Here is a 26,566-nt window from a genome sequence, read left to right as displayed (position 1 = left end):
TACTGCTCTAAAATTGGAGCTTCTTCAATCCATTAAAGAGGACATTAGTACGCTGTTAAAAGAAGAACTCAGAAATGCATTGAAAGAAGATTTTGACAATATAAGGGCTGACGTGCAAGGACTGAGAAATGAGATCGCTAACAGCATGGCGGCGACGTGCGGCAAAGTTGATGGAGTAAAGGTTACAGTGAAAGAAGCTGAGGATGGGCTGTCAATGTGGAGCGATGAGGTGACCACCCTGCAGTCTACAGTAGAGAGTATGAAGGAGGAGCTGTCTGACCTGAAGGATAAATGTGATGAAGGCAGGAAGCGAAGAGCTAACATCCACATCATAGGGATCCCAGAGGGCCTGGACTCGAGCTCCTCCACGGCCGTATCCGTGCTACTACGTGAAGTGCTGGGTATGGATAAAGACGTTATTGTCGACCGCTCACACAGGAGCCCTATCCTGAGAAAGCCAGCTGGTAACCCGCACGCCGTCATAGCCGAGCGTCACTACTACCAGGATTGTGTGGCTACGCCGTGCCAGGGCCCAAGCCCCGCTTGAGTTTAACGGACAACCTATTGCAATATTACGACTGGGCGATATGACCCAAAGTTCATATCTCGATATTCTTTAGCTGGATGGCGATATACGATATATATCTCGATATTTTTGAAGCCAGAAAGTACGAACAAAAAGAGAGTTCTTAGTCAAAGCTGTGTCCCAAATCTCACACAGGCACATTTATTAACATACAGCGTAGATGTACATGAAACAATTACTCAGAAATAAATGATCAGCATTTATTAAATAATAATGCTCCATAAATAAAAGAAAACTGTTGTTTTTGTGCATAACAAAAAGCTCACAATCGTGCAGTCAAAATGTAAACCAACAGACGCTGAGCATAATAACAAGCAGCTGCTCTGTTCCCAGGTTCTACTGCGTGACTGACAGCCTGGAGTTTGAAACCCTCTTTGTAACCGTGTCTCTTACAGGTGCCATTTATGGTCCTTATACACACTCAATACAGTAATATTACGTTGAAGCAGAGTACGTATCACTCCGCGAGGCTCCTCGTAGCTGTAATGCTCCAACAATCCATCAAGCGGTGCGGCCTCGTAACTGAGCAAAGTCGTACCAAAACATCTTTTGAAAGGTTTCTGAGCGCCGTGTAGCACATAAAATCGGTTCGAGGTCAGTAAGCACAACCAGAATTCATCCATAAGCCGCACTGTCGATTTATGAGAAAATTACAGGATTTTAAGTGCAGAAAACATAGTTTATGGTTTTCATTTGATCTTAGCAAATATCTACGCCTCTAATTGGGACGATCACAGATTTTTCACTAATGTCTTTGCGCGGCTCCCCAATATGTCATCACACAATATCATCTTTGAGGGAGACCTAAACTGCTCATTATCTGCTATGGACCACAGTTCACACAAAAGTACACTTAGTCCAAAGTCAGCATGCGTCATTCAGAGCTTTCTTGATAATTATGGGCTGGCTGATGTATGGAGATTTCATAATCCTGCTTCACGTCAATACTCTTTTTTTTTCTAATGTCCATAAAACATATATTTGTATAGAAAAACGTCTCCCTTTAGTTACAGAATGTGATTATAAGACTCTGGTGATTTCTCCTCTTGTTTTTTCAATGTGTATTCCTGATGCCTGCTCCAACTATCAGCCATGGAGATTCAACTCAGTGTTGTTAGCAGATGAAGAGTTTGTCAGTTACAAAAGGTCTCAAAGACATTTTTTTTCTATCAATCAGACCCCAGAGATGTCATCATCAGTCATTTGGGAATCTCTAAAAGCATCTGAGAGGCCAAATAATTTCATTTTGTGCCAAACAAAGTGCAACACTGAAAGAACATCATCCATAAATATTGAGTAAGAACTGGACTCTCATACAGCGAGACTCAAATGCCTTTAAACATCAGCTTATCCTGCTGATCCAAGTCCAACACTGAGTTTGTAAAAACATGTTTGTCAATCATTTTGTTTGGTTTCTGAGGAAAAAGATTCAATAACTTGCTGCTAATACACAACATTTCATCATATTTCCTCATAACCCTCTTTTGTCTGACCATTTGATCCCATTTGAATTTGCAATAAAGGATCCACAGAGTTTGGTGACAATAATGACAGTAGATGTTTGTGTGAAAGTGCTGGAAGCAAATGAGTGTGTGATGTTCTTTCAGTGTTGCACTTTGTAGACGCTCCCTGAGCACTGGTCTCACAGCCAGCTGCACATAGAGACCAGTGTTGTTAGTCCAGGTCAGAAGATGACTTGTTGGAATGAAAATGAGCTTGTAGTTTGTCTGCTTTAATAATGTGACTGGAAAAAGGTGTTGGACTTCAAATATGTCCATTTCTGTCACACTTCACCTTTAAAAGTGAAGCCATGTGGTTCCTGGAAGGAAAAACACGACTTTTTCAAGTCTTTGTCCTGTTTTTATGAGAAATGTACGACTTTAATGTGAAACATTCAGAGTTTTTTCTCTTGTTGTGTTTGTTTGAAGCTGCTTCCTGTTGGCTTCAGCTGTTTGGAGTTTCCATTTTCTAAACTTCTACATTCTGAACCTTCTTCAGCTCTGAACAGATGATGAAACACTGAATGATTTCAAGCACTTTGTCTAATAAACTTACATCTTTCATTCTTTATACAGATTGAAGAGCTGTGGTTTGTCAGAGATCAGCTGTGATTATCTGGCAGCAGCACTGAAGTCCAACCCCTCCCATCTGAGAGAGCTGGACCTGAGCTGGAACAACCTGCAGGATCCAGGAGTGAAGCATCTGTGTGGTTTCCTGGAGAGTCCAGGATGTAAACTTGAAACTCTGAGGTCAGTCAGCATGTTTTAGTTGTGCTGAGATGAATATGATGTGAAAGTTGTGCTGACACTAAACTGCAGACATCAGGCTGATATTATACTGATCCACACTGAGGATCTTCATGGTAAAGTCTGTTTTCTTCTTCTCTGGTTTAGTCCATTGACTGCAGCAGAACAATGTTCACATTTCAAACAGTGATACTCAACGTATGGCCCGCGGACCACACGCGGCCTGCCCACCTTTCCTGATTCAGAGAGAGGGGACCCTGATTAACTGTGTAGCTTCTTCCTCACAGTTCTAAGTATCAGACACAACAATGAATAATCCACAGCTGACTGTCTTTAGCAGGTCAAAGGTCACGGCACACAGCAGACAGTCAGAAATATTCTAACTCTGATCATTTATCAGTTGTGACACTGTGAGACTTGATCAGAGGTGTGATCATCACAGCAGAGGCCTTTGTGTCAAAGTCACTGAGGATCAAACAGAAACACATGAAGCAGATTTTCCTCTTCTGGCTTTTTATAGCAGATAACCTTCAAAATATTCTGCAGTCGATCAAAAACTGAAGCAAACCATGAAGCAACATGTGAACATGAGCTGATGCTGCTGAAGTGAAGCAAAGTTACAGAGGTTTGATTACAGACACAGCTGAGAGTTTGTAATCTGTCATCATTTTAAAAAGTTTCCATGGAACAGCAGAAATGAGGCTTTACTGTCAGAGGCCGACAGCACTGAACACAACAGCAGACTGGTGGCTAATAAACAGTGAATGATGCAGAAACAGATGTTTGAAGCTGTTCTTGGAGTACACTGAGAGAGAGAGAGCTGTGCAGGCAGGAACAGCCAAAGTCAGAGAGAATTCATGAGCATATTTATCAAACGTGAAGCAGAGTTTGGATCTTCTTTTGCTGCTGCTTCACTCAGTTTTGGTTGGAGACAGATGAAACCTGCAGCTTCAGGATCTGTGAGCTGTCCACTTTCAGCCCCGACGGCGTGTCCGTGTACGTGCCGTGGAGTGAACGATCCACGCTCTGTGTTTCCATCTTTGTGTGTTTAGCTGCTCTCATTTACTGTTTTATCTGTTTGCTGCTTGTTGAAATAGTTTGTGAGCTTTAACCTGAGATTCTGGCAAAATACATTTATATTAAACATCGATTCAGGATTGAATGAATCAACATCGTTTTATTCAAATTAAAACCATTTAAATGGGAACATGAATTTTTTACAGCCGCCTCTAATGCTGGGTAATGTCAGCTGGTCCATGTGCAGCTGGCTGTGAGGCTCAGGGAGCGTCTACAAAGTGCAACACTGAAAGAACATCATCCATAAATATTGAGTAAGAACTGGACTCTCATACAGCGAGACTCAAATGCCTTTAAACATCAGCTTATCCTGCTGATCCAAGTCCAACAGTGAGTTTGTAAAAACATGTTTGTCAATCATTTTGTTTGGTTTCTGAGGAAAAAGATTCAATAAGTTGCTGCTAATACACAACATTTCATCATATTTCCTCATAACCCTCTTTTGTCTGACCATTTGATCCCATTTGAATTTGCAATAAAGGATCCACAGAGTTTGGTGACAATAATGACAGTAGATGTTTGTGTGAAAGTGCTGGAAGCAAATGAGTGTGTGATTTTCGTTCAGTGTTGCACTTTGTAGACGCTCCCTGAGCACTGGTCTCACAGCCAGCTGCACATAGAGACCAGTGTTGTTAGTCCAGGTCAGAAGATGACTTGTTGGAATGAAAATGAGCTTGTAGTTTGTCTGCTTTAATAATGTGACTGGAAAAAGGTGTTGGACTTCAAATATGTCCATTTCTGTCACACTTCACCTTTAAAAGTGAAGCCATGTGGTTCCTGGAAGGAAAAACACGACTTTTTCAAGTCTTTGTCCTGTTTTTATGAGACATGTACGACTTTAATGTGAAACATTCAGAGTTTTTTCTCTTGTTGTGTTTGTTTGAAGCTGCTTCCTGTTGGCTTCAGCTGTTTGGAGTTTCCATTTTCTAAACTTCTACATTCTGAACCTTCTTCAGCTCTGAACAGATGATGAAACACTGAATGATTTCAAGCACTTTGTCTAATAAACTTACATCTTTCATTCTTTATACAGATTGAAGAGCTGTGGTTTGTCAGAGATCAGCTGTGATTATCTGGCAGCAGCACTGAAGTCCAACCCCTCCCATCTGAGACAGCTGGACCTGAGCGACAACAACAACCTGCAGGATTCAGGAGTGAAGCATCTGTGTGGTTTCCTGGAGAGTCCAGGATGTAAACTTGAAACTCTGAGGTCAGTCAACATGTTTTAGTTGTGCTGAGATGAATATGATGTGAAAGTTGTGCTGACACTAAACTGCAGACATCAGGCTGATATTATACTGATCCACACTGAGGATCTTCATGGTAAAGTCTGTTTTCTTCTTCTCTGGTTTAGTCCATTGACTGCAGCAGAACAATGTTCACATTTCAAACAGTGATATTCAACGTATGGCCCGCGGCCCACACGCGGCCTGCCCACCTTTCCTGATTCAGAGAGAGGGGACCCTGATTAACTGTGTAGCTTCTTCCTCACAGTTCTAAGTATCAGACACAACAATGAATAATCCACAGCTGACTGTCTTTAGCAGGTCAAAGGTCACGGCACACAGCAGACAGTCAGAAATATTCTGACTCTGATCATTTATCAGTTGTGACACTGTGAGACTTGATCAGAGGTGTGATCATCACAGCAGAGGCCTTTGTGTCAAAGTCACTGAGGATCAAACAGAAACACATGAAGCAGATTTTCCTCTTCTGGCTTTTTATAGCAGATAACCTTCAAAATATTCTGCAGTCGATCAAAAACTGAAGCAAACCATGAAGCAACATGGGAACATGAATTTTTTACAGCCGCCTCTAATGCTGGGTAATGTCAGCTGGTCCATGTGCAGCTGGCTGTGAGGCTCAGGGAGCGTCTACAAAGTGCAACACTGAAAGAACATCATCCATAAATATTGAGTAATAACTGGACTCTCATACAGCGAGACTCAAATGCCTTTAAACATCAGCTTATCCTGCTGATCCAAGTCCAACACTGAGTTTGTAAAAAGATGTTTGTCAATCATTTTGTTTGGTTTCTGAGGAAAAAGATTCAATAACTTGCTGCTAATACACAACATTTCATCATATTTCCTCATAAGCCTCTTTTGTCTGACCATTTGATCCCATTTGAATTTGCAATAACGGATCCACAGAGTTTGGTGACAATAATGACAGTAGATGTTTGTGTGAAAGTGCTGGAAGCAAATGAGTGTGTGATGTTCTTTCAGTGTTGCACTTTGTAGACGCTCCCTGAGCACTGGTCTCACAGCCAGCTGCACATAGAGACCAGTGTTGTTAGTCCAGGTCAGAAGATGACTTGTTGGAATGAAAATGAGCTTGTAGTTTGTCTGCTTTAATAATGTGACTGGAAAAAGGTGTTGGACTTCAAATATGTCCATTTCTGTCACACTTCACCTTTAAAAGTGAAGCCATGTGGTTCCTGGAAGGAAAAACACGACTTTTTCAAGTCTTTGTCCTGTTTTTATGAGAAATGTACGACTTTAATGTGAAACATTCAGAGTTTTTTCTCTTGTTGTGTTTGTTTGAAGCTGCTTCCTGTTGGCTTCAGCTGTTTGGAGTTTCCATTTTCTAAACTTCTACATTCTGAACCTTCTTCAGCTCTGAACAGATGATGAAACACTGAATGATTTCAAGCACTTTGTCTAATAAACGTACATCTTTCATTCTTTATACAGATTGATGAGCTGTGGTTTGTCAAAGATCAGCTGTGATTATCTGGCAGCAGCACTGAAGTCCAACCCCTCCCATCTGAGAGAGCTGGACCTGAGTAATGACTCCTTCTCTTCTTCAACTAAGAACAACCTGCAGGATCCAGGAGTGAAGCATCTGTGTCGTTTCCTGGAGAGTCCAGGATGTAAACTTGAAACTCTGAGGTCAGTCAGCATGTTTTAGTTGTGCTGAGATGAATATGATGTGAAAGTTGTGCTGACACTAAACTGCAGACATCAGGCTGATATTATACTGATCCACACTGAGGATCTTCATGGTAAAGTCTGTTTTCTTCTTCTCTGGTTTAGTCCATTGACTGCAGCAGAACAATGTTCACATTTCAAACCTTCAAAGAAGAAGAAAAATCCTCCAGTGGAAAATTCACTGTGAAACTCTCAAACTCTTCATTGCACCTTAAAGTCTGTCTGACACTGAAATCCAAAGCAAAATGTGCGTTTGCTTTACAGACAGCAGTCCAACACAAACATACACACATCATCCAAAACACAGTCCAACATCCAAATCTCCTCCACTGCCAGCATGAATGATGGGAAAGAGAAGGAGGAACACTCTGACATTCAGGGTTAGAATGAGTTTCATCAAGCAGACTGTGAAGATCAAAGCTGCATTAGAAAGCTTACATGAATGAATGAGTGGACAGAAGTGGACAGAGATCATCTGAAGCACTTCAAAGGCTTTAAATCAGCACATTTCTCTTTATTCTTTATCAACTCTGTTAGTTTCTCTCAGTTTTCTGTGGAATGAAGCTAACAGCAGGCTAATAAGATGCTGACCAATAGGTTTCTATTAAAGGTTGTAATTTGTATATGAAAAAGTGCTTTGGCTCAGCAGGGATCAGCTTACAGGTAGAATACAGCTGCTGGATGGGATTAGCATGTCATAGCTATCTACCAAACTGCTAACTGGGGGATTTCAGGCCATCTATGGATCATTTTTGCTAACTGTTTATTCTGCTTAGGCTCACAGGGCTGCAGCCTGTGCCCTAGCTGTCATAGGGCAAGAGGCGTGGTCCACCTGCACAGGTGAGCAGTCCATCACAGGGCCAACAGAGAGCGACAGAGAAGCACTCCCTCACATCCACACCTACAGCCAATGTAGAAGCACCAATGAACCTAAGCAGCATTTCATTGGACTGTGGGAGAACATCCAACCTCCACAGAAAGGCCCAGCTGACCAACAAGCTTCAACCTACAACCTTCTTGCTCTAAGGCACTAGTGCTAACCACTTTTGCCCATTTCAGCCCAAATCCTGCATCTTCCTGTTTCTGACTCCAGGCCAGCTCCACTAACACTTTCTCATCAGACACTGCCACCTAGTGGAGGAAGTCTTAGTTCCATTTGAAGCTTCAGATTACAGTTAGTTCCTTTACAAAGAGGTGGAGGTGGTGGGGCCACAGCACCATCATCACTGAGTGCCATAGGACACTTAACCTTTGTTTCCATATGCTGGGAACTTCCTGTTGTTCCAAGGAGGACTGGAAAATGTGTGAAAATCTCCCAGTCAGTTCCTCACAGCACACTTCAATCATTTCCCTCCCACAGCATCAGGACCAGGGCTTTTTCTCTCTTTGGTCCCACTAAGAGATTTCCACACAAACACCTCATCAGTGGGACTCTCAGAGCTACCAGCCCTTTGCTACAATCACAAAGCTCTTCATTGAAATCAATGATATCAAAGCTGGAATCAAATGAGTCCAAGTCTTCTGCTGATTCAGCATCACATTCATCTTTGCTCCTTGTTCTGCATCCCCACCATGGACTTCATTCCTTTCCAAGCCAGCCTTGAGTGTCCTTTATTCAGCTCATCCTCTGCTTTACTTTTACACCTGATTTTAGCTGCTTTATCTCTCTTTCAACAGGTTTCTGTGCCTCAATCTTTTTCTTCTCTCCCTCATAACAAGACAGCTTCTTCTGCCTGAGAACATGTTGGAGTGATTTACTAATCCAGGGCTGCTTATTGGGGAAAATACTTCCTGTTTCCAAAGTAATCCCCATTTTTCCCAGAAAGAAATGTCAGTAGAAATCGATGATCTAAGTGAGAACATGAGCCTTTCAAAAGTCCCAGTGGGTGCAGTCAAAGTAGTCCCTCAGTCCCAGTATAGAGTCTTTGGTCCAGACTGGAACAGCTGTGTGCCCAGTTTGAGCTCTCTTCAGTGCTGTGACCTGACAGACCCAGAGGGGCCATCACATCACATTTAGAAGCTCCCCTGATGGAGCCACAACACATGTCCAATACTTAGTCTGTCTTGTTGGACCAACTGGAAGAAATGATTCAAGGACTTAGTCACAGAACAGAGATTCAAATCTCCAAAATCCAACTGGCTGCATCAGGACATATAGTCTGAAACTCTGCACAGTTTCCTGTTTGAAGCTGCTTCCTGTTGGCTTCAGCTGTTTGGAGTTTCCATTTTCTAAACTTCTACATTCTGAACCTTCTTCAGCTCTGAACAGATGATGAAACACTGAATGATTTCAAGCACTTTGTCTAATAAACTTACATCTTTCATTCTTTATACAGATTGTGGGGCTGTGGTTTGTCAAAGATCAGCTGTGATTATCTGGCAGCAGCACTGAAGTCCAACCCCTCCCATCTGAGACAGCTGGAGCTGTGGGGAAACAACGTGAAGGATCCAGATGTGAAGCAGCTGTCTGATCTTCAGCAGAGTCCAGACTACAGACTGGAGACTCTGGAGTAAGTAGAGTGATGGAGTGAGTGGGTGGTGCTGTCAGCAGTATTGTACTAAACACAGTCAGTATGAAACAAAGATCCAGTGTTTCCTGTAAAGCTGCAGCTTCTCAGTGAAGCTGTGAGAGGAGAACGGTGACAGGCTTCAGGATTGGACACAAACACTTCCTGTTTCTCACCTTTATGGTCACCATAGTAACGGCTGACACGCTCTGATCAAACACTGTCAACAGCCAATCAGCTCTCTGAACAAAGCAGCACGCAGACCAATGACTGCATTGATTTCCAAGTTTAAAGCAGTGAAGAACACAGTCTGTAGGTGAGGAAGAATTTAGTGAGAGCAGATGTTTGGATGGAATTCCTCCAGTTAACAGCTGGAACCGTCCATCTGGATTGTTGGGCTTGTTGTTGGGGTTCCTACAGAGCTCAGAGTGGACACACCAAGGTTCTTCTAATGAATGAAAGTCCAAACTCAAACTAGGAGGGAAAAACATTTTCAGCAACTTCAATAAAAATCCAAAGATTAGAAAAAGTGAAGCAACAATGAGTCCTAGTACAGTCCCAGCACTGACGTCCCTGCTGCTCTTTATACTGGATGTGCTGCATCACTGACTGACAGCTGATGAAGAGTCTCTGGAAACACTCGTTTATCTCCTCTGCTCTTCCTCCTTCTCTCTGCAGGTGGAGCTGATGATGGTAAACAGGACGGTGTGTGTGCTGAGAGAGGAGCAGCTGTGTCCTGATGATCCAGAGAGGTTGAAGCAGCAGCAGCTTGTGTGTAGAGACGCTCTGACTGGGCCATGTTACTGGGAGGTGGAGAGGAGAGCTTCATCCAGCAGTGACTGACAGAGGAATGAAGTGCAGATGACTGTCAGTGCTGCAGAGTGAACTGCTCTGAGAACAGCTCCACTGTCAGACACAATGTAGAGTCCAGCATCAGCCCTGTGTGTCCCTCTGGATCTGACAGAGGATCATCAGTGTATCTGGACTGCTCTGCTGCTGCTCTGTCCTTCTACAGTCTCTGCACAGTCTCTGTCTCACTCTGGAAAGATTTTACAACTTGTTGTAATTACAGAACGTTAATATAATATTCAAACATGTGATCTTCTCTTTATTTCTGAATCTTTACCAAATAAAGAAAAACCAAACTAACAAACAGAAGCTGTCGTGTCCTTTTTCACCACATCTGTGAATCTTTTCTGTGTTTTTCCTCTTTTCCTCCTTCCTGCAGCTCCATCTTCATCATTCTGTGTCCAGTATATGTGAACACGTCCAAAGCATCTGAGCCTCATGTTACCCGTTTGTGTGAGTTACGCCTGTCGTTGTGTTGTGGTGTATAAATAAGGGGCAGGAGACAGCGCTGGATCTCTGAGTTCTTTACTCTCAATTTCTGCAACATCTGCAATATCTAGAAATGCAAACCTGTGAGCTGTGTGTGTTGTGCGTCTGCTCGGCCACCTCTCCTCCGGCCGTGCTGGAAGCAGCTGTGCGTTTGACAGTTTTATCGACTCGACAATAATCGAACAAATTAAATGTTCAAAAATATCAACTTAAGCACTTCAAAGTCAACAAAAAGCTTAAAACAATGAAATAATATTTCACTGACAAAACAACAGCTCATAAGAACGATACACAAAATAATACAGAAACAAACAAATAAAAGTTATTAACCAGGATCCATGTTTTTGTCACAAACACTGAATCAGCTGATTCACTCTTTATGTTTCTGAGTTTGTTTTGTGATTATAGTTCTGGTTTCTGTTTCTGTGTCTTCACTGTGTCCCACGTCTCCTTACTTTGGACTGTCTGTCCTGTCACTGAAGGTGTCTGCCCAACAAGGACGTGGTGCTGAATGCATCCAGACCCCTGCTGACTGTCTTTGCAGCTTCGGTCAAAGGTACAGTGTCCACTGTGACCCTGAGAGCAGGACACAGCCAGAGGTGAGTCAGCAGTTACAAACTAAATGCTGCTGACATGAATCAAACTGCTGGATAACCCACTGCTCATGAAAATGGCACCTTTCTGTTGCTTTTTGAGATTACTGAGAATATTTGAATTGTGACTCAGATGGCAGATCCAGGCTCTCAGCCTCCAGCTGAAACTTCCAGTCCTCCCCCAGCCAGAAGCTCTGATGCTGGGCTGAGAGACTTTGATCCTTCCCTGGATCCAGAAATCCAGGAGGGAGAAGGAGAACAGGACCTCCTTCCTGATCTGGAGAGGCCTGAGGGAAAGAAAGATGGAGCAGACAGAGCTTTGAACAAATCCAAACCTCCTGAGCTTCACCTCCACAAAGGTGCAGACACTGATGCACAGATTCACATGTGACACCTGCAGCGTCCAGCTTGTGCCGCTGACATTATCTCCACTCTGATACAAGCCTCATTCACTCGCTCACACACGTTCATACAATCACCTTTTCCTCACAGTCACACACATGAATGTAATGAGGGGAACTCGGGGTTCACTGTCATTCCTCAGGATCCTTTGATATGCAGACTGGAGGCTCTGTGGATGAAACACCGACTGTCTGAAGCACTCTGAAGTCTTCATGATGGACTTCATCCTGATTAACACTACAATACTTGTTAGAGGCCTTTTATATGTAATAATATTCTTTTCCATTAAAGCTCTGAACATTCTCACTCTTTCTTGACCAGGTGTGACAGGTGAAGGACACCGGCGAATAGGAGGACAGAAGCTGAGAGCCATTAGTCACATGACTTCAGCTGCTGCTGCCTCACCAACCACTGGCCCCTCGGTGAGTCTAGAGTTACAGCAGTGACCACAGGAAGTGCACACGTGTGATCTAAAGCTACATGTGGGCCTGTGACCATCAGTCTTCTCACTGTGGTAGACGGGTTTGTGAGTCCCTGTGATGCTGGGAGTGTCCAGGACAGTCGCTCCTGATCGGGTCTCTCATGGAAAGCTGGTCCCAGGAATTCCTGGAAAATTCCTCCACAAAAGAGAACTGGGAACATAAGTGCAGAGTGACAGAGGTGCTCAGCAACCCTGCTGTTATATGGGAATAGAACCAGAATAGTCGGCAACCACTTGAGTTAAGTTAGCCAAAGAGATGCGACTCAGACTGACTTCATCATGTTGGCAACGTGTCTGCATTGATAAACTCCAGTTATTGACAAATCAGAGAATAATTCCAGTCATTCAGAGACAGATTGTGATTGTTTGGAGGATGTAATCGTTTCCCTTCAGGGAGCGTGTTGGACGCTCAGTGTCCGGGTGATTAGCTGGCTGATGCAACTACTTAGAATCAGTTTGTGAATATGAAGAAAATCAGTGCAGTCACTGGACAAACTCTGATTCTTCCTAGTTTCACTCTTGTTTCAGTCCAGTGTGACTGAGGTGGTAAAAAATGATCTGACTTTTAGCCACACAGCTGTCTGCTAGAGAAAAAGCCTTTGTGCACAACTTTCTTAAAGGCAAACGGCACCATGTTCACTGCAGCTGCAGCAAACGCAGCAAAGAGTGAAAGTTGGACTGAGAATGTTGTGACTGTTTCATGAGAAAGAGCAGGAAAACAAGCATCACACACCCAGACACAGTGCTGGGATTAGAATTAGACTTTAGAGCCAAATGTAGGACAAAAGCTTTAATATGAAAGAGGAAAACCCAACAACAGCCAGAGCATGAAGCTCAAATCTATACCAATCACCAAGAAAGCTGACAGGCCTGTGACACGTCAGAGACGCCGTTCAAATCATAAAGAAGTTGGTTTATTGACAAAATGTAAAAAACCAAAAGAATCAAGTCAACCTTCAGTTTCGAGCGAGTAGACCAATCAGGCACAGCAGCAGCTCTAGAATAAGCAACAATTTGATGTATTACAAACAACCTTTCATATACACACATACATATGGCTCATATGCTGTTTAAAAAGGCCTCAAAGACCCAACAGATTACACAAAGTACAAAAACACTTTCATTCAGACAACAGTCAGCTGTGCACGAGACAGAGAGCCGACTACAGTTAGTAACATGGACTCACTTTGTTTCAGACACGACACAAAGTAACACAAAGCCACAAAGAGCAGAAACATCAAAAAGGAGGCAGAGCAGCAGCAACTCTCCATGAGCTGTGAGGCTAACAGCCACCCACACTTCCTGTGATGCATAATGAAAACAACATTAACCTGAAGGATGATAACAACAGAAAGAAGTCTAAGCTAACGTTACACAGCGCTCACACAGCGCTGACTGTACAGGCCTCACACAGCTACGACCTGCATCCACAACACCTGATTCTACTGAACACAAACAAGTTAATGATATATGAGCAATCCAGGGAAGGCTTCCAGGAAGGTGAGGATCCAAAGACAGCTCTACAACAGCATCAGTCAGCAACAATGTTACTAATCACTGACTCTTTCATCCTTTTATACTCAATCAAAAAGTGCTGTGTTCACATTTGTTTCTGCTGAAATCCAGAGACTGAAAATGCGTCTTTTTAAAGTTTGAATAAACTGACTGAACTTCTCACGAGTCCAACCGTGAGGAACACTTCCCCCCATGACACATCACAGGACAACGTCTCAGTGGAGGGGGGACAGTAGCTCAGTTTAGGCAGTCACACTCAGAATCGATGCCTCCAGTCAGGGTCAAACGTGGTCCTCAGAAACCTGCAGATGTTTGGGCCAAGCTCTCACTGGTCTCTGCGTCTGTAGACTGAGCTGATGTTTCTCCAGGTGTCTGGTAAAAGGACGATGCTGCTGTCCAATGAGGCGAGGAGAGAAGTAGCCAAACAGGCGAGAGCCGTGAAGGAGGAACGGCGGGCAGCTCTGGATGCCCGACATAAATACCTGATGAGCAGGCTGGCCGACGCCGGCAGCCTGGAGGAGGCGGCGGTGGAAGACGCCATCGTCTCTGATGACAGAGTAAGTTCAGAGACGTGATCCTTCCTCAGAGTTGAACCTTTGAGTCATTAATGTCTGATTCTTCCAGTTCAGTCTGATCCATGAATTCTTTGCTGCAAACGGATCCAAGAAGCTGATTTTCTTCTATCAGGATGTCAAACAGGTAACTTTGATCACATTTCAATGACTGACACATGAAGGTCTAACCGCTCTTCATAATCTGCTGTCCTGTTTGTTGCACCGTACTTTGTATTCATATCTTTTAATATCTGCCTTTCTCCCAGAGTCTGTCCTCCCGTCAGTCTTCCTTTGTGGACGCATCAAACTCAGCTGTGGCTCAGAGGAAACTCTTCCTCACTACGGGGAACTCTGAGGTTGGCTTCAGCTTTTTATGTTTAGTTCATGTGAGAATCACAGAAAAATGCTGATATGAGTGGAAGCTTCTGCTGGGAAATTGGCAAAGAGCAGATTATTGAACAGCGAGGCAGACAGTTCATTTCAGTGATGCCAGTTTATTAGAAACGAGGACTGTGGGGCTGCTGGAAGTCAGGACGGCCGTTCTCTGGATAAACCTGACAGCTGAGGTGGAGAGCAGGATTTATCCACAGACGGCTTCTTCCAAGCAAATGTCCTGAACACACCTGAGCTGAGGGTTACACAGTGTGTCCTGTGTGATCTCTGCTTTATGGTGGTTGGATCTCACAAATGTGACCATCAGACCTGACGACTTATTTGTGATGTTTTCATTAAAAATATCCTGGGTGAGGTGTTTGGGGCATGTCCCATGAGGAGGAGTCTCCAGGGCAGACCCAGGACACACTAGAGAGGTTATATCTCTCAGCAGGCCTGGGAATGCCTCAGTATTGTCCTGGATATGCTGGAGGAAGTGGTTGTTTAGGGAGGTCTGGGATTCTCTGCTTAGACTGCTGCACCTGTGACCCGGGACCAGATAAACAGGAAATGGATGTTTGAAATTCAAAGAAATCCTCTTTTAATAATGAGGAAAAAAGACAGCAGGAGATCCATCGCAACTAACAAAACACTTCAAACACATCAATGCATCAACTTTAATCAACTTCATTTGGTTCAAATGAAGGAATCTAACAAAGCACTCACTAAAATGAAACACCAGTTAGTTTCCCGAGCTCAACAGGTCGAACACCTGAGTTTGGTTTGCGGTGCAGTTTTTATTTCTTCTAGATAACTTGGGTTATTTGCACAGGAAGGTTTTTTAAATGTATTTCTTAAGTACGATCTTATATGGGGGTTGATTTTATAGCATAACAGAATAATGTAATAACTCTAATAGAGTATGAAACATTTGCAGAATGAAGTACAAGGTGAAGAAAAGTCAGAACGGCCCTGTTTGAAAATACAGTCTCAGAAGGTCAGAGATGGACAAATTCAGCTACAGAAACATGTGGCCATTTTTTTAAAGCCATAGAGCATATTACAGACGACACAAAGAGCAAACACTGTAAACTTCTAACCACAGACCTCACACAGCTCACACACGTCAGAGTGAAGCTGTCATTTCCTGAAGCTTCCACACAAGAGAACTGGCAACAAGGTGGAGTCCTCATGGATCACTAGCAGAGAAATGTGGGTGGGTGCCAGACCACATGGACTCGACTCACTTTCTTTCATACAAAGGAGCAGACTAATGCTGTCATCCTTAAAGACTAACTAGAAACAAGCAGTGCGCTCGCATCGACTCGACTTGTTTTGCAAGTTTGAAGTGAGATGGTACTTTGGAGTCAGCCTCCCGAGATGATGGCTGGCTGGTTTTTGAAAAACATCTCTTATTTATACAATGAGTAGCAGACTTTCCTGACTTGCAGAGGTCAACGTCCTCCTCAGTCATGCGCCATGAGTGGCACAGATACTATTCATCAAATAACTAACATGGCCTTGATTGTTACTCCAGAGACTTATCTGCGATGTAGCTTTATAGCATTTTCATTAGCAATCGTATGATTTGTGTTACAATGACCTTTGTGGACGGGCCCGGACCCCCAGGCCTCGTCCGTGACGCCGACGGTGAGCGCAACGTTTTTGTTTTCTTGCGCTTAAAATAACCTGATCAGCGTTCTGCCGACGGTTTGTTTACATTTCTCACATCTATGATTGTTCACCCGGGTTGGACACGAGCAGAGAGGGCTTTCAAGATGAAAAAGCCAACGTGAAACTTTAACGGACGACAAAGTTTTTCAATCAAATCTCCGTCACACCCTTCCTTGACCTCATCACGTTATCCACCTTAGTCAAGGAACAGTGGTTCGGGAAAATATGCATTTGTTTTTTGGACCAGTTTAAAACGTATCTCAACTAGTGATGTGCGGATCAATACTGAAATATCGATTCCTCCGATACCCGTCATTGTGTCCGGCCCCTTGGCGTGCACACTCACAACAATGGCTGAGCGTAAACAGAGTCATGTGCAGACGTATTTTACCTCCACGAACAGCTGAGACGTGGTTTGCCATACATGTGGCAAGAATGTGAGGTGTTGTGGTAACACCGCTGACCTGGTCAAACACCTCAGAGTGAATCATATCACAGAATATGACGAGCGTATGTTGAGGGGAACTGAAGAGGAGGAGAGGGAGAGGTGCTGCCAGGGCGAGACAGACGTCTCTCACGGAGTCCTTTAATGCTGCAGGCAGGCAACAAATAGCCACAACTTCAGGTTTTTCATTTCTATATGATAATTCTGCATCATTAAGTGATAAGAACAAGTAATCTGATGTCCTGTGATCATTACGACGCTATAATTTGAGATAAAATAAAAGATAGAGTAAAAAAAATACGTTTTTGTACAGAGTATCGTATCAGATCAGTATCGTCGATACCACCCTGAATTTTACTTGGTATCGGATCAGAAAGGAAATCAGTGGAAATCAAATCCTGCTTCTACAGGTGTCCAGTTCATTCACTCTGACCCCTCCAGATAAGCGTTGCCAGTTCTCACTGTGCTGTAGATCACATTTTCTTGTGTTTGGGGTTATAACGGTTACTTTTGAGGTCTGTGTTATAAAGCAAGTTAATCCTGAATTTAACTGGAGAAGACAAATTCCCACTGCGTGGTGTAGTGCACAGCCAGGCATTCTTTACATTAGTTCGTTTGACAAAACCAAAAAGCCGAAAGTATTTACTTGGAGTTTGGTTTGATGAAATAAGTGCCAGAATCAGTGAATACAAATGATTCCAATGACATGAAAACTGGTGGAAGGACAAATCCCTCAAGAAAAGCACGACTAGCACATTAAGTTTGTTTGTAATCATCATCATCTCTAACACCATGCGCACAACAGTGATTTTGTTACAGAACACTAAGATAGTAAAATCTGGGAAATGATGATATTTCTTTCCAAAACTTCCTGTCTGGAAGACATTAAAGCTGCTGTGCCACCTGCAGCTTCTTTCAATCTACGTTATGTGAATATATCTTTTTTTTTTTGGGTTTGAACATCCATTCAAACTCACTCTCTGCCTAGCAAGTGTCATTCCCTCATTTCCTTGGGGTCCAGCTTCACATACGTGGCACTGAGCCTTTTCCTTTGTCACCTCTTTCTGCTACATGCCTAGCCTCCCAGTTTCTTGGTCTATTTTCTTCATTTCGCTAACTACACTTCTTTTTCTTTGTAAATCTCTTCCTTCAAATACTTTCAAAATCACTTTTCTTTTTTCCCTTTCTTCTGTGCAGAGAAGACGTCAAACCCCTTCTTGGCAGTTTATCTCAATAAAGCTGTACTATCCCAGCCATCTGGTAAGTCTTCCCTACTACCCAGAGCCTGTTTATACTCCTGCATGTCTCTGCCTTCACTCACTTCCTCTTCTTGATGTCCAAACTCATCCTTCAAACTACCATTTGATGCTGCATAGCTGCATTCTCCCTGACACCTCCTTGTCTCCTGTCTTTTTGATTTCACCTTCTGCATAATATTTAGTTGCCCTGTGTGCAGCTTCCTCCACTTTCATATATTTCTACAAGTTCCTCCCTGTTCTTGAAGTATGTGTGCACCACGGCCATTTCCACTTGGAAAATCTGCCCCACATCTGTCTTTCTAGATTTCTCTCCTAAACACCACACCTACCCAACACCTCATAACCTCTGTTCCCTTCACCTAAATGTCCATTGAAGTCTGTGTCAATCACCACTGTAGTATGTGGTCTCTTGCACACAAAATGTGTCTACCCTCCACCTCCATAATATGAGTCCGCCAGCCCTCCCATTGCCAGTCAGAGTCCATAACAAGTCAAAAACATAAACAGCTCGAACGTATTATTTATTTAAAAAAAAGAGAGAGAGAGAGAGAGAGAGAGAGAGAGAGAGAGAGCTCAGTTGTCCTTGCTCTAGCATCAAGAGTCAGTGACTGGCTGTTCACTGCAGGCTCAGCAGTCCAATGGCCGATCAGCAACAACACAAATAAAAAAATAAGACACGTTCTTGATTATGACAACAAACCACATCCAAAAAAATATGACAGCAACACTTTAAGTTTTGTGTGCATTCATCATGTGCAACTCTGCAGAAAGTCTCATGTCAAGGATGTGTGGACAGGGGGGCTATTAAAAAGTTCCAGTATACAGAATAGAAAACCATCAAATGAATGAAATAAAATCTGTTGTCACAGTGGTTTTTGAAGGAACAATTACTTCACAGATGGACAGCCTCATTATATTTTAGTTAAATCTGATGATACACACTTCACGTCACCCTAGTTACATGTTTTTATTTGCCATGTGTATGTTATCCAAGGGAGGAAGAAAATGAAAAAGAAAACTTTTGATGTGTCCAGACATTTCTTCACATCAGCTGCCAGCAACCAGTTTCAGCATGTACAACTGTTGCAGTAAGTGTGCTCATGCAGACCAACTATGCTGGTCCACTGTTCTTAATGGTGCTGCATGTTGAGAAAGAAGTGAAACAAATGTTTTGTTTAACAAGTCCACTAGTGTTAGAATAACTTGGCATTTCCAATCTGTTTCTGTTGTAGTTCAATGAAAGGTTTCAGTTACTTAAGTTTGAGAAAAACCAAAAAAACCGTTGGTCAGCTTCCCTCAGGGTCACTCCACGGTTGATGACATGGTCCACTATTGTAGCTCTGATGTCATCAGCAATTCTATTTCTTACTCTTCTTACCCGTCCTCTCCCCCCTCCTCGTCCTCCTCTTGCTCCTCCTTGTCCTTGTCGTCCTCTTCATCCTACTTCTTCACCTCCACGTCCTCTTCCTCGGCCTCCTCTCACTCTTCCTGCTCCCTCCATTGTACTCCACACACAGAGCTTACCTGTATCATAGTGCTTAGGCTGATTGCAAAGTGAACTAATTATCTAAAAAAGCTTTCACATGTGGCAGTGTGCCAGACAGTTGACAAAATAGTGTAAATAATGGCCATAAATGTGTATAGTTTTGCTAGGAGTGCGTTGATCATTTGGAAACTGAGTGCAAAGCAGTGAGTTGTGTTTACAGTTCTGCAAAAAGAGTGCTGTGCAGTGGATTGTAGCTACAGGTTTGCAAAGTGTGTGTTACAAAATGGCAAACTGAGTGCAAAGCAGTGTTTGTGCTTTTAGTTTTGCACACTCAGTGAGTGGTTTTGCTATAAGTATCAATAGTTTTAGGAATTGTGCTGTAAGAATCACAGTTAGGGTTTAAGCATTCAGAAAAACCTGTAATAAACGCACACGCATGCGTCTTCAGCATTACTGGGTTTCTGCAGCTCCTGGTTTCCTGTTTAATACATTCACACAAGCAATCAAACGCTATGAATCGTTCCACAATGTTTGCAGTCACTTTTCTTATCCCTCCTGACTCAAGAGCATAAAGCGATCTACGTTAGCTCTGGGAATTCTGACGGTCGTTCAGTAAATCTTTGTTTAATCTCTTTATTTGCTTTTTGGAGAAGTGAAGGTACAAAAACCTCGTCAATCAAATTTGCTTCGGTGGACAGAAAACAGCCGTTGTAGACTGTTTGGGGTTACCTTTTATAAGTATTGAATTTTCAAAAGTGAAGTCAGTTCTTCTGACCAGGTTCAGACCAGGATGAACACAAGTATGATACTGGACCCACTAGAGAACTGGTCCCAGCTGTGGGTTCACCTCCTCCTGCTGAACTCATAGGACAGACTCTAATGTAGCATCACGTTCATCGGTCACTCCTGACCTCCTGTGAAGCATGACGAATGTGTAATTAATGACTTCATTATTTGGGGGCATTATTGCTCTAAAAATCATATTAATAGTATTATTATTATTGTGCTTTAGGCTGCACTGATAACGCAGAGGTCTCTTCTTCCTCTGGGCTGTTTAAAGGGCCAGTTTGTCCAAAGCTGTGTATATACCAGCTGCTGTCAGGCTTCAGATGTCTGCATTAGTCCACAGTCCACTGTTTGTAAGCCATTGCTTTACTGCAAAAGTTCCCATCTACTGTAAAGAAATGGAGATAAGCAGGCACATAATATGAAAAGGCATGCTGTAGCTGACTTTGTCTTTTCTGATCCATCGGTTTGTGTGGCTCTTTCCACAGGAGGGACCTAACCCACACTTTATTTACTTATATGATAAGTTTAGTGGAGTGGAGTGCAAAATACACAGTGTTTACTTTTAATTTAACAACATGAAGCTGCATCAAGTTTCCATGGTGACTGCTCAAGAAATTCTGCATTCATAAATAAACATCAGACTGTCAAAAGAGCTCATCTGTGCGAGACCACCGAGCTGAGAGCATTTTCAGGTCCAGATCCCCCGTACGCCATCGTTGGAGAGCAGTTGACGTTTTTCTTCCTGACTTTGATTTGAACACGTTTAAATGGAAAAGAGTCAAGGAATCTATAAGCCTATCAGGGTATGTGACGCTTTTGCTTTTACTGCATTTCAGTAATTTGAAGAATTTGATGTCGTTTTAAAAGTTGACAAACTGAGAATCATTTTAAGTAACAATGACTAAATTGCTATTTCTTTGACAGGTGTTGTTCAACACACAGATTTATGAAACAGCTGTAAAGATCTGCTGGTATCTTCCGGGCTACAAGGCTCAGGTTAGACCCAGATTCATGCAAACCAAAGCTGACAGAAAATATCAGGTCATTTCTGAGGACCTGAGAGTGGTGGTGATTAAATGTCTCCTTTACTTTTAGGTTGCGATAATGACGGAGTTTCTCAGACTTCAGCAGGAAGATCTAATTCCACCGAACCTCACTGCTGAAGATCTGAGAGATCTTTTGGTGGAGAAGAGCAGGGAGACGCTCAGAGAGCAGTGAGTTACTGTCACGCCTGAAAGTCTGTTTGTGATGACGTGTAAGTGCTGAGAGAAAACCTCTGCTTTGCTTTCTTTTGAAGGCTGTGGGAGTTTGAGTTAGAGGATTTTGACGAAGAGGAAGCCAAACCTCTTCTAAGGCTGGTAAGACGAGAAAACCCACAAGACTTTTTTTTCATTACGTGCACATAACCTTTACACATAAGCGCACTGTAAATGTGTTTTCTGTTTCAGGTGTGGGCGGTGAACGTCAGCAATAAAATGAGGGACGTTGAATTTGAAGCCAGGTTGCTTCTTCAGTTCCCAGAGGCCGTACCTCCTAAATTTCAGTGAGTCACATGTAACATACAGTTATTAACCCTGTAAGACCCAACCCATCAAAAAACAGCCAGAAAATTCAGATGCTTTGGAACTGAGATGTTTATCAACCCTTTAAACAAAAGCCACACATGAGTTCTTTGCTATGTCATGTTGTGTATGATTTACTTTTATTGTGTATTTCTTTTTTGTATCACATTTGATACACTGGGTGTTTTTGGCAACTTTTTGTTAACGACAATGTTAACTTTAGACTAAAAAAGAGTTTTGTCCACAACATTTAGAAATTATAGCAAGTATTGATCATGTTGATGAGATCGAGGTCTCAGAAACTCATGTATGCTACAAAGGTGGTTACAGGGTTAACAGTCCAGCTACAGTGTTTCAATATTTAAATGATGCTTTGAATATGTTTAACAGATAACTCTTATCATGTTTTTCTACAGAGCACCTAAACTCCTCAGCGCGGTGAAGGATTACGTTGAAATCCTGAAAAAGAAGCAGCAGGAACAGCCTAACAGCAAACTGCTCACCGCGCAGGAGGTAGTGGTCGAGGTAGTTCCCCGCGTTCTCCAGGGCTTCTGGGAGCTTCCTCCTCGTCCCCTCCTAAACATGGCCTCCCAGAGTCTAAGTATCCTCTCCACTAGTGTCACCAAGGCCACTTTAGATCGTGTCTCCAAGAGCCTTACGGCGATGGAAACACAGGCCGTCTTCACCCGCTCTATCCGAGACGATCTGGTTGACAGCATCCTGACGGAGATTAGACAGAAATTTCCTGAAGAAATTCTGTCTATCCAAGTTGCAAACTTTGCACCCCTGTTGCTGAAGACCATTGCTGATGTAGCAAGGATCCGGATATGTGAAATCTTTGAGCCCCCTTCAAGTCCTGATGTGAAGAGCACAAATGGTGAGCGCTCCTCTGACGGCCTTTCAGTGGCAAATGTTCCACCAGCCGAAGAAGCTCTGTCAGAAAGTGTTGCAGAGCCCGACGTTCCCTGTGAGGAACTTCTTTCTGAAAGGGCATCCAGTCTGAGTACTCGAGACCTTACGATCGAAGGAGCTCTGTCAGAAAGTGTTGCAGAGCCCGACGCTCCCTGTGAGGAACCCTATGGCGAGTCCAAATCCTGTGTTGAAGGTGAAGATCATATGATCAACGGATCTTGTTCTGAAATTGGGCCGGTTCCTGATGTTCCCTTTGAGGAACCTTTTCCAGAACCTGAAGCCAGCATGAAGTCCGAAGACCGTCAGATCAAGAAGAAGAAAAAGGGCTTCTTCAAAAGACTGAGAAGTCTGTTCTGCTGCTGTTGCAGACCAAAAGTCACCGACTGACACTGAAGCTGTGACCCAGTGTTGGTGTTGCAGTAACTCTAAATATGTAAATATGTTCCTTAATGATTGTTCTTCATGTTTTTGGGGGTTTCTTTAGTTTTCAGTGGGCTGGGTGTTTTTTCTCCTCCGTGTTCTTTACTTGATTCTTGTTCATAGTTCCTGATTTGTTTTCCTAGTTCTTGTTTCTTAGTTTGTAGTTTCTTGAGTCCACCTGAGTTTCCAGCAATAAAAGCTGCCGATTCAAGTTTCATTCCACGTAAGAGTCCTGTGTTTGGGTCCTACTACCTGCCTGTCACAGCACACCATGACAGAAACTTTATAAACTCATTCATATTTCTACACGAGTCTCCAGCTATGTTAAAGATTTTTTTTCTTTCAAACATTTGTAAGAATCTCTTATGGTTCTCAAAATACTTCCACAAGTCCAGTAAGTGTAGTGCAGTAACATATTGATGGTATTATTTTTAATAATTATTTATTATTTTTAATGCACTTTGAACTGAAACTGGTATATAAAATGTACTTCCTGTAGAAAATGCAGTGTGAATGCTAATAGCTGAATAGCTTGAGTTGAATTTTTATAATTGCTGAAATCTTTGGTGAAAAACATGTTACACTTTTTGCCCGTTGCTTGAACACATTTTGCAAAACGTCGCTCATTGTGCCAAAACTCTAAACACAAGTAAACATGACACATCAAAATATACCATTCACATCTGTGCCAAACTGAAACTCTGCTGTCAAAACCTAACATTCCTCTGTCAAGATGTAACTCTGTTGACAAAATGACACATACTTGCATCACATGCAGATCAGATCAGGGAGACACACTAGTCTACTTCATATAAAACACTGCAGTCTTTCATTGTCATTGTTTATTCTGAAGGCACATTTTCAGGAGACACAAACAACCAAAAAAAGCAAATAGGCCTACTCAATATTGTCCACTGCAGCACCATCAATTCAGATAAAGCAAAACACAAACATAATACAGTAATAGAAAAAACACTATACTGTACACACAAAAAATCATGACAATTGTGCATACGTGGGCTCATGGATCCCGCCGTCTGTTGGGGTCTGGCCACAGGACCTCATCGACATCGCAAGCAGTGTCTTCTCCCGCTGGGCACCGGGGAAAATATCCTCTTGCATGTCGAAACCATCCATGGATTGCTGTCACCTGAATGTAAATAGAAATATATGTGGTGGCCCCTAGAGACAAAACACGTACAAACTCCAAAGCACATTTCTAGCTTGAACTGAACTTCCAAAACAGAGCTACCTAGAACAGCGGTCCCCAACCCCCGGGCCTCGGACTGGTACCGGTCCGTGAGTCGTTTGGTACCGGGCCGCGAGAGTTGAGGCTCAGGTGTGAAATGTCTGGTTTTCAGGGTTTTTATCGCTTTTCAGCGTTATTTTGTTATCGTTTTTATCATTAACTCGGTTTTCCTGGGTCTTTTCACGTGTGTTATGAATAAATCTTCTTTTTCGGTACCGGTACTAGTTTTATTTTGTTGTATTTATCCGTGACACCTTAAAGGCCGGTCCGTGAAAATATTGTCGGGCATACACCGGTCAGTGGTGCAAAAAAGGTTGGAGACCGCTGACCTAGATCACGTAAATTACACAATTGAAAGCATGAAAGCATATGTGTATTGTTTGTGTATTTATGCACAAGCATTCATATATATTCAAATCATTAAAAAACAAAAGTTCATTTGCCTGTTACTACCACACACCAAATCTGGTCGTTGGTACTTGCTGAACTGAGAGACACAACAGCAGAGGTCACTATTAATGCTATAAAAGAGGCCTTTGCAAGACATGCAGTTGCCGAGACTGTGGTATCGGACAACAGGCCGCAAGTTTCATCAGAACAGTTCAAGCACTTTGCTAAAGAGTACCAGTTCACACATGAAACGAGCAGCCCCAGGTACCCCCAAGCCAACGGGGAGGCAGAACGCGCTGATCGTACCATTAAAGACTTGAGAGGACTGTGACTACAGCAGAGCACTGCTAGCGTGCAGGGCCACCCCACTGGAACATGGGCTCTCACCGGCACAGTTGCTCATGGGGAGACACCTGCGTACCTCTCTGCCACAGGCTGCTGCGAAGCTGGTGCCAAAGTGGCCCGACCTACAGGCTTTTCGCGAGAAGGATGAGGAAGGGAGGCGTGAGCAGGCAAAACACTACAACCGCAGACATAGAGTCAGGACAGAAGGTGTGGATTACTACTGAAGGAACCACTGGAGCAGTAGTTGGACATGCCAGTGCTCCCAGATCTTATGTGGTAGAGACAGACAGGTTTTCTAAGGAGAAATAGGAGCCACCTCACACCAACAGGGACTGTTACCAGATCTGGTCGAGCGGTGAGACCTCGTGTAAGATTGGATGTGTAATTCTCTGAAGTTATCCATTCAGGCCCTATTCAAAGCTGGCTTAGGCTGTTAGAGATGTTTACAATTATGTGTTTCGTTTAAATGTAAGTGAACAAGTGAGAGATGTGTATCATTTTAACGTTTGATAATGCTCTGCATTCCTGTTCTTGTGAGCTGAGTGAGTCATTGTGAAGTATGTCTTTAGCTAAAAGGAGGTGTAGCAGGAGACTACTGTACCCATAAGGCTGTGTGTGTGTGTGTGTGTGGGGGGGGGGGGGTATGATCTAAATTATAATATTGCTGACTGTCTGAGGCAAAATTTCCCCAAATCGAATCGAATCGAATCATGGATTGAATCGATTCGGGCAAGGGCGTCGATTTGGCATGGACGGAGGGGACATGTCCCCACCAATATCCAGCGATTATTGAATTGTCCTCACCAATAATTTGATCTCTTCGAGTAAAGAAAAGCAAACCTGATAGAAAGAAGAAAAAAAAAGATCTGTCAACGTCTCATTCACCCAGCGGTGCCGAAAGAGTTAAATTACGTCCTGTACTGGAGTCCTACCTCATGTGACAAATATGGCCAATGTGATTGGCTGAACCTTTCAGGGAGCTCCGTTGAGTTTTAGCAGCGGCAAGCCTGCGCTCCCAGGAGGAGAGGAGGACGGCAGCAAAGAGGAAGAACCTGGATATAAGAAAGTATTTTTCAGAGAAACCTGTAAGTCACTTAAAGCCAAGTTCACTCATAATGTCACGGTCTGGCTGGCAGACCGTGGGGGTGTAGGGAAGGAGGACACAGGCGCGGTGCTCTATGTACAAGCAGTGCGTTTATTTACAGCGATGGACAGACATGACAATAAATCCCGTGCTCTCCCGACTCCCGTGACGTGTCCTCTTCCCAGTGCTAGTGCTCCTGTCTCCGCTTCTCCGTGATGAGCACCCCGTGCTCGCTGTCCTCTCGTCTCCCCGTAACTCCTGGGGACATAAGAGAGAGGAAGCCGTCAGACACACAATAATGCAGCAGACTCAAACTAGGAACTGGTCGAGAGACTGACGTGAAGCCA

At 43.2% G+C, this 26,566-nt stretch overlaps 3 protein-coding genes across 3 annotated transcripts in view; all 3 read left to right on the top strand.

Moving 5' to 3' along the window:
• The window catches only part of LOC112432436 (protein NLRC3), a 3,307,575-nt gene that overhangs the window by 1,635,623 nt on the left and 1,645,386 nt on the right, over window positions 1-26,566 (top strand). The gene's annotated exons all lie outside the window — the stretch shown is intronic.
• On the top strand, window positions 146-10,496 carry LOC143415794 (NACHT, LRR and PYD domains-containing protein 12-like). The gene is made up of 5 exons (XM_076881205.1): window positions 146-536; window positions 4,966-5,119; window positions 6,606-6,803; window positions 9,179-9,352; window positions 10,028-10,496. The coding sequence occupies exons 1-5, from the start codon at window positions 146-148 to the stop codon at window positions 10,035-10,037; spliced, it is 927 nt and encodes a 308-aa protein (XP_076737320.1). The 3' UTR covers window positions 10,038-10,496.
• Window positions 17,731-23,452, top strand: LOC143415760 (uncharacterized). Its single transcript, XM_076881186.1, has 7 exons — window positions 17,731-17,983; window positions 20,743-21,060; window positions 21,182-21,253; window positions 21,353-21,471; window positions 21,555-21,615; window positions 21,706-21,800; window positions 22,236-23,452. Exons 2-7 carry the CDS (start codon window positions 21,025-21,027, stop codon window positions 23,116-23,118), a joined length of 1,266 nt encoding a protein of 421 aa, XP_076737301.1. The 5' UTR covers window positions 17,731-17,983; window positions 20,743-21,024; the 3' UTR covers window positions 23,119-23,452.

Source organism: Maylandia zebra, unplaced genomic scaffold (assembly GCF_041146795.1).
Source record: "Maylandia zebra isolate NMK-2024a unplaced genomic scaffold, Mzebra_GT3a scaffold03, whole genome shotgun sequence".
Lineage (NCBI taxonomy): Eukaryota > Metazoa > Chordata > Actinopteri > Cichliformes > Cichlidae > Maylandia > Maylandia zebra.
The sequence above is the reverse complement of the archived record's forward strand: the minus strand, read 5'-3'. Positions and strand labels throughout refer to the sequence as shown.

What these genes read in the sequence shown, in the direction of transcription:
- LOC143415760 (XM_076881186.1), top strand. Translation starts at nt 21,025, where the DNA reads ATGGAAAAGAGTCAAGGAATCTATAAGCCTATCAGG. An exon ending in CCAAACCTCTTCTAAGGCTG is followed by an intron (nt 21,616 to 21,705) that starts GTAAGACGAGAA and finishes TTTCTGTTTCAG; the next exon opens with GTGTGGGCGGTGAACGTCAG. An exon ending in GCCGTACCTCCTAAATTTCA is followed by an intron (nt 21,801 to 22,235) that starts GTGAGTCACATG and finishes GTTTTTCTACAG; the next exon opens with AGCACCTAAACTCCTCAGCG.
- LOC143415794 (XM_076881205.1), top strand. Translation starts at nt 146, where the DNA reads ATGGCGGCGACGTGCGGCAAAGTTGATGGAGTAAAGGTTACAGTGAAA. An exon ending in TGTAAACTTGAAACTCTGAG is followed by an intron (nt 5,120 to 6,605) that starts GTCAGTCAACAT and finishes TTCTTTATACAG; the next exon opens with ATTGATGAGCTGTGGTTTGT. An exon ending in TGTAAACTTGAAACTCTGAG is followed by an intron (nt 6,804 to 9,178) that starts GTCAGTCAGCAT and finishes TTCTTTATACAG; the next exon opens with ATTGTGGGGCTGTGGTTTGT.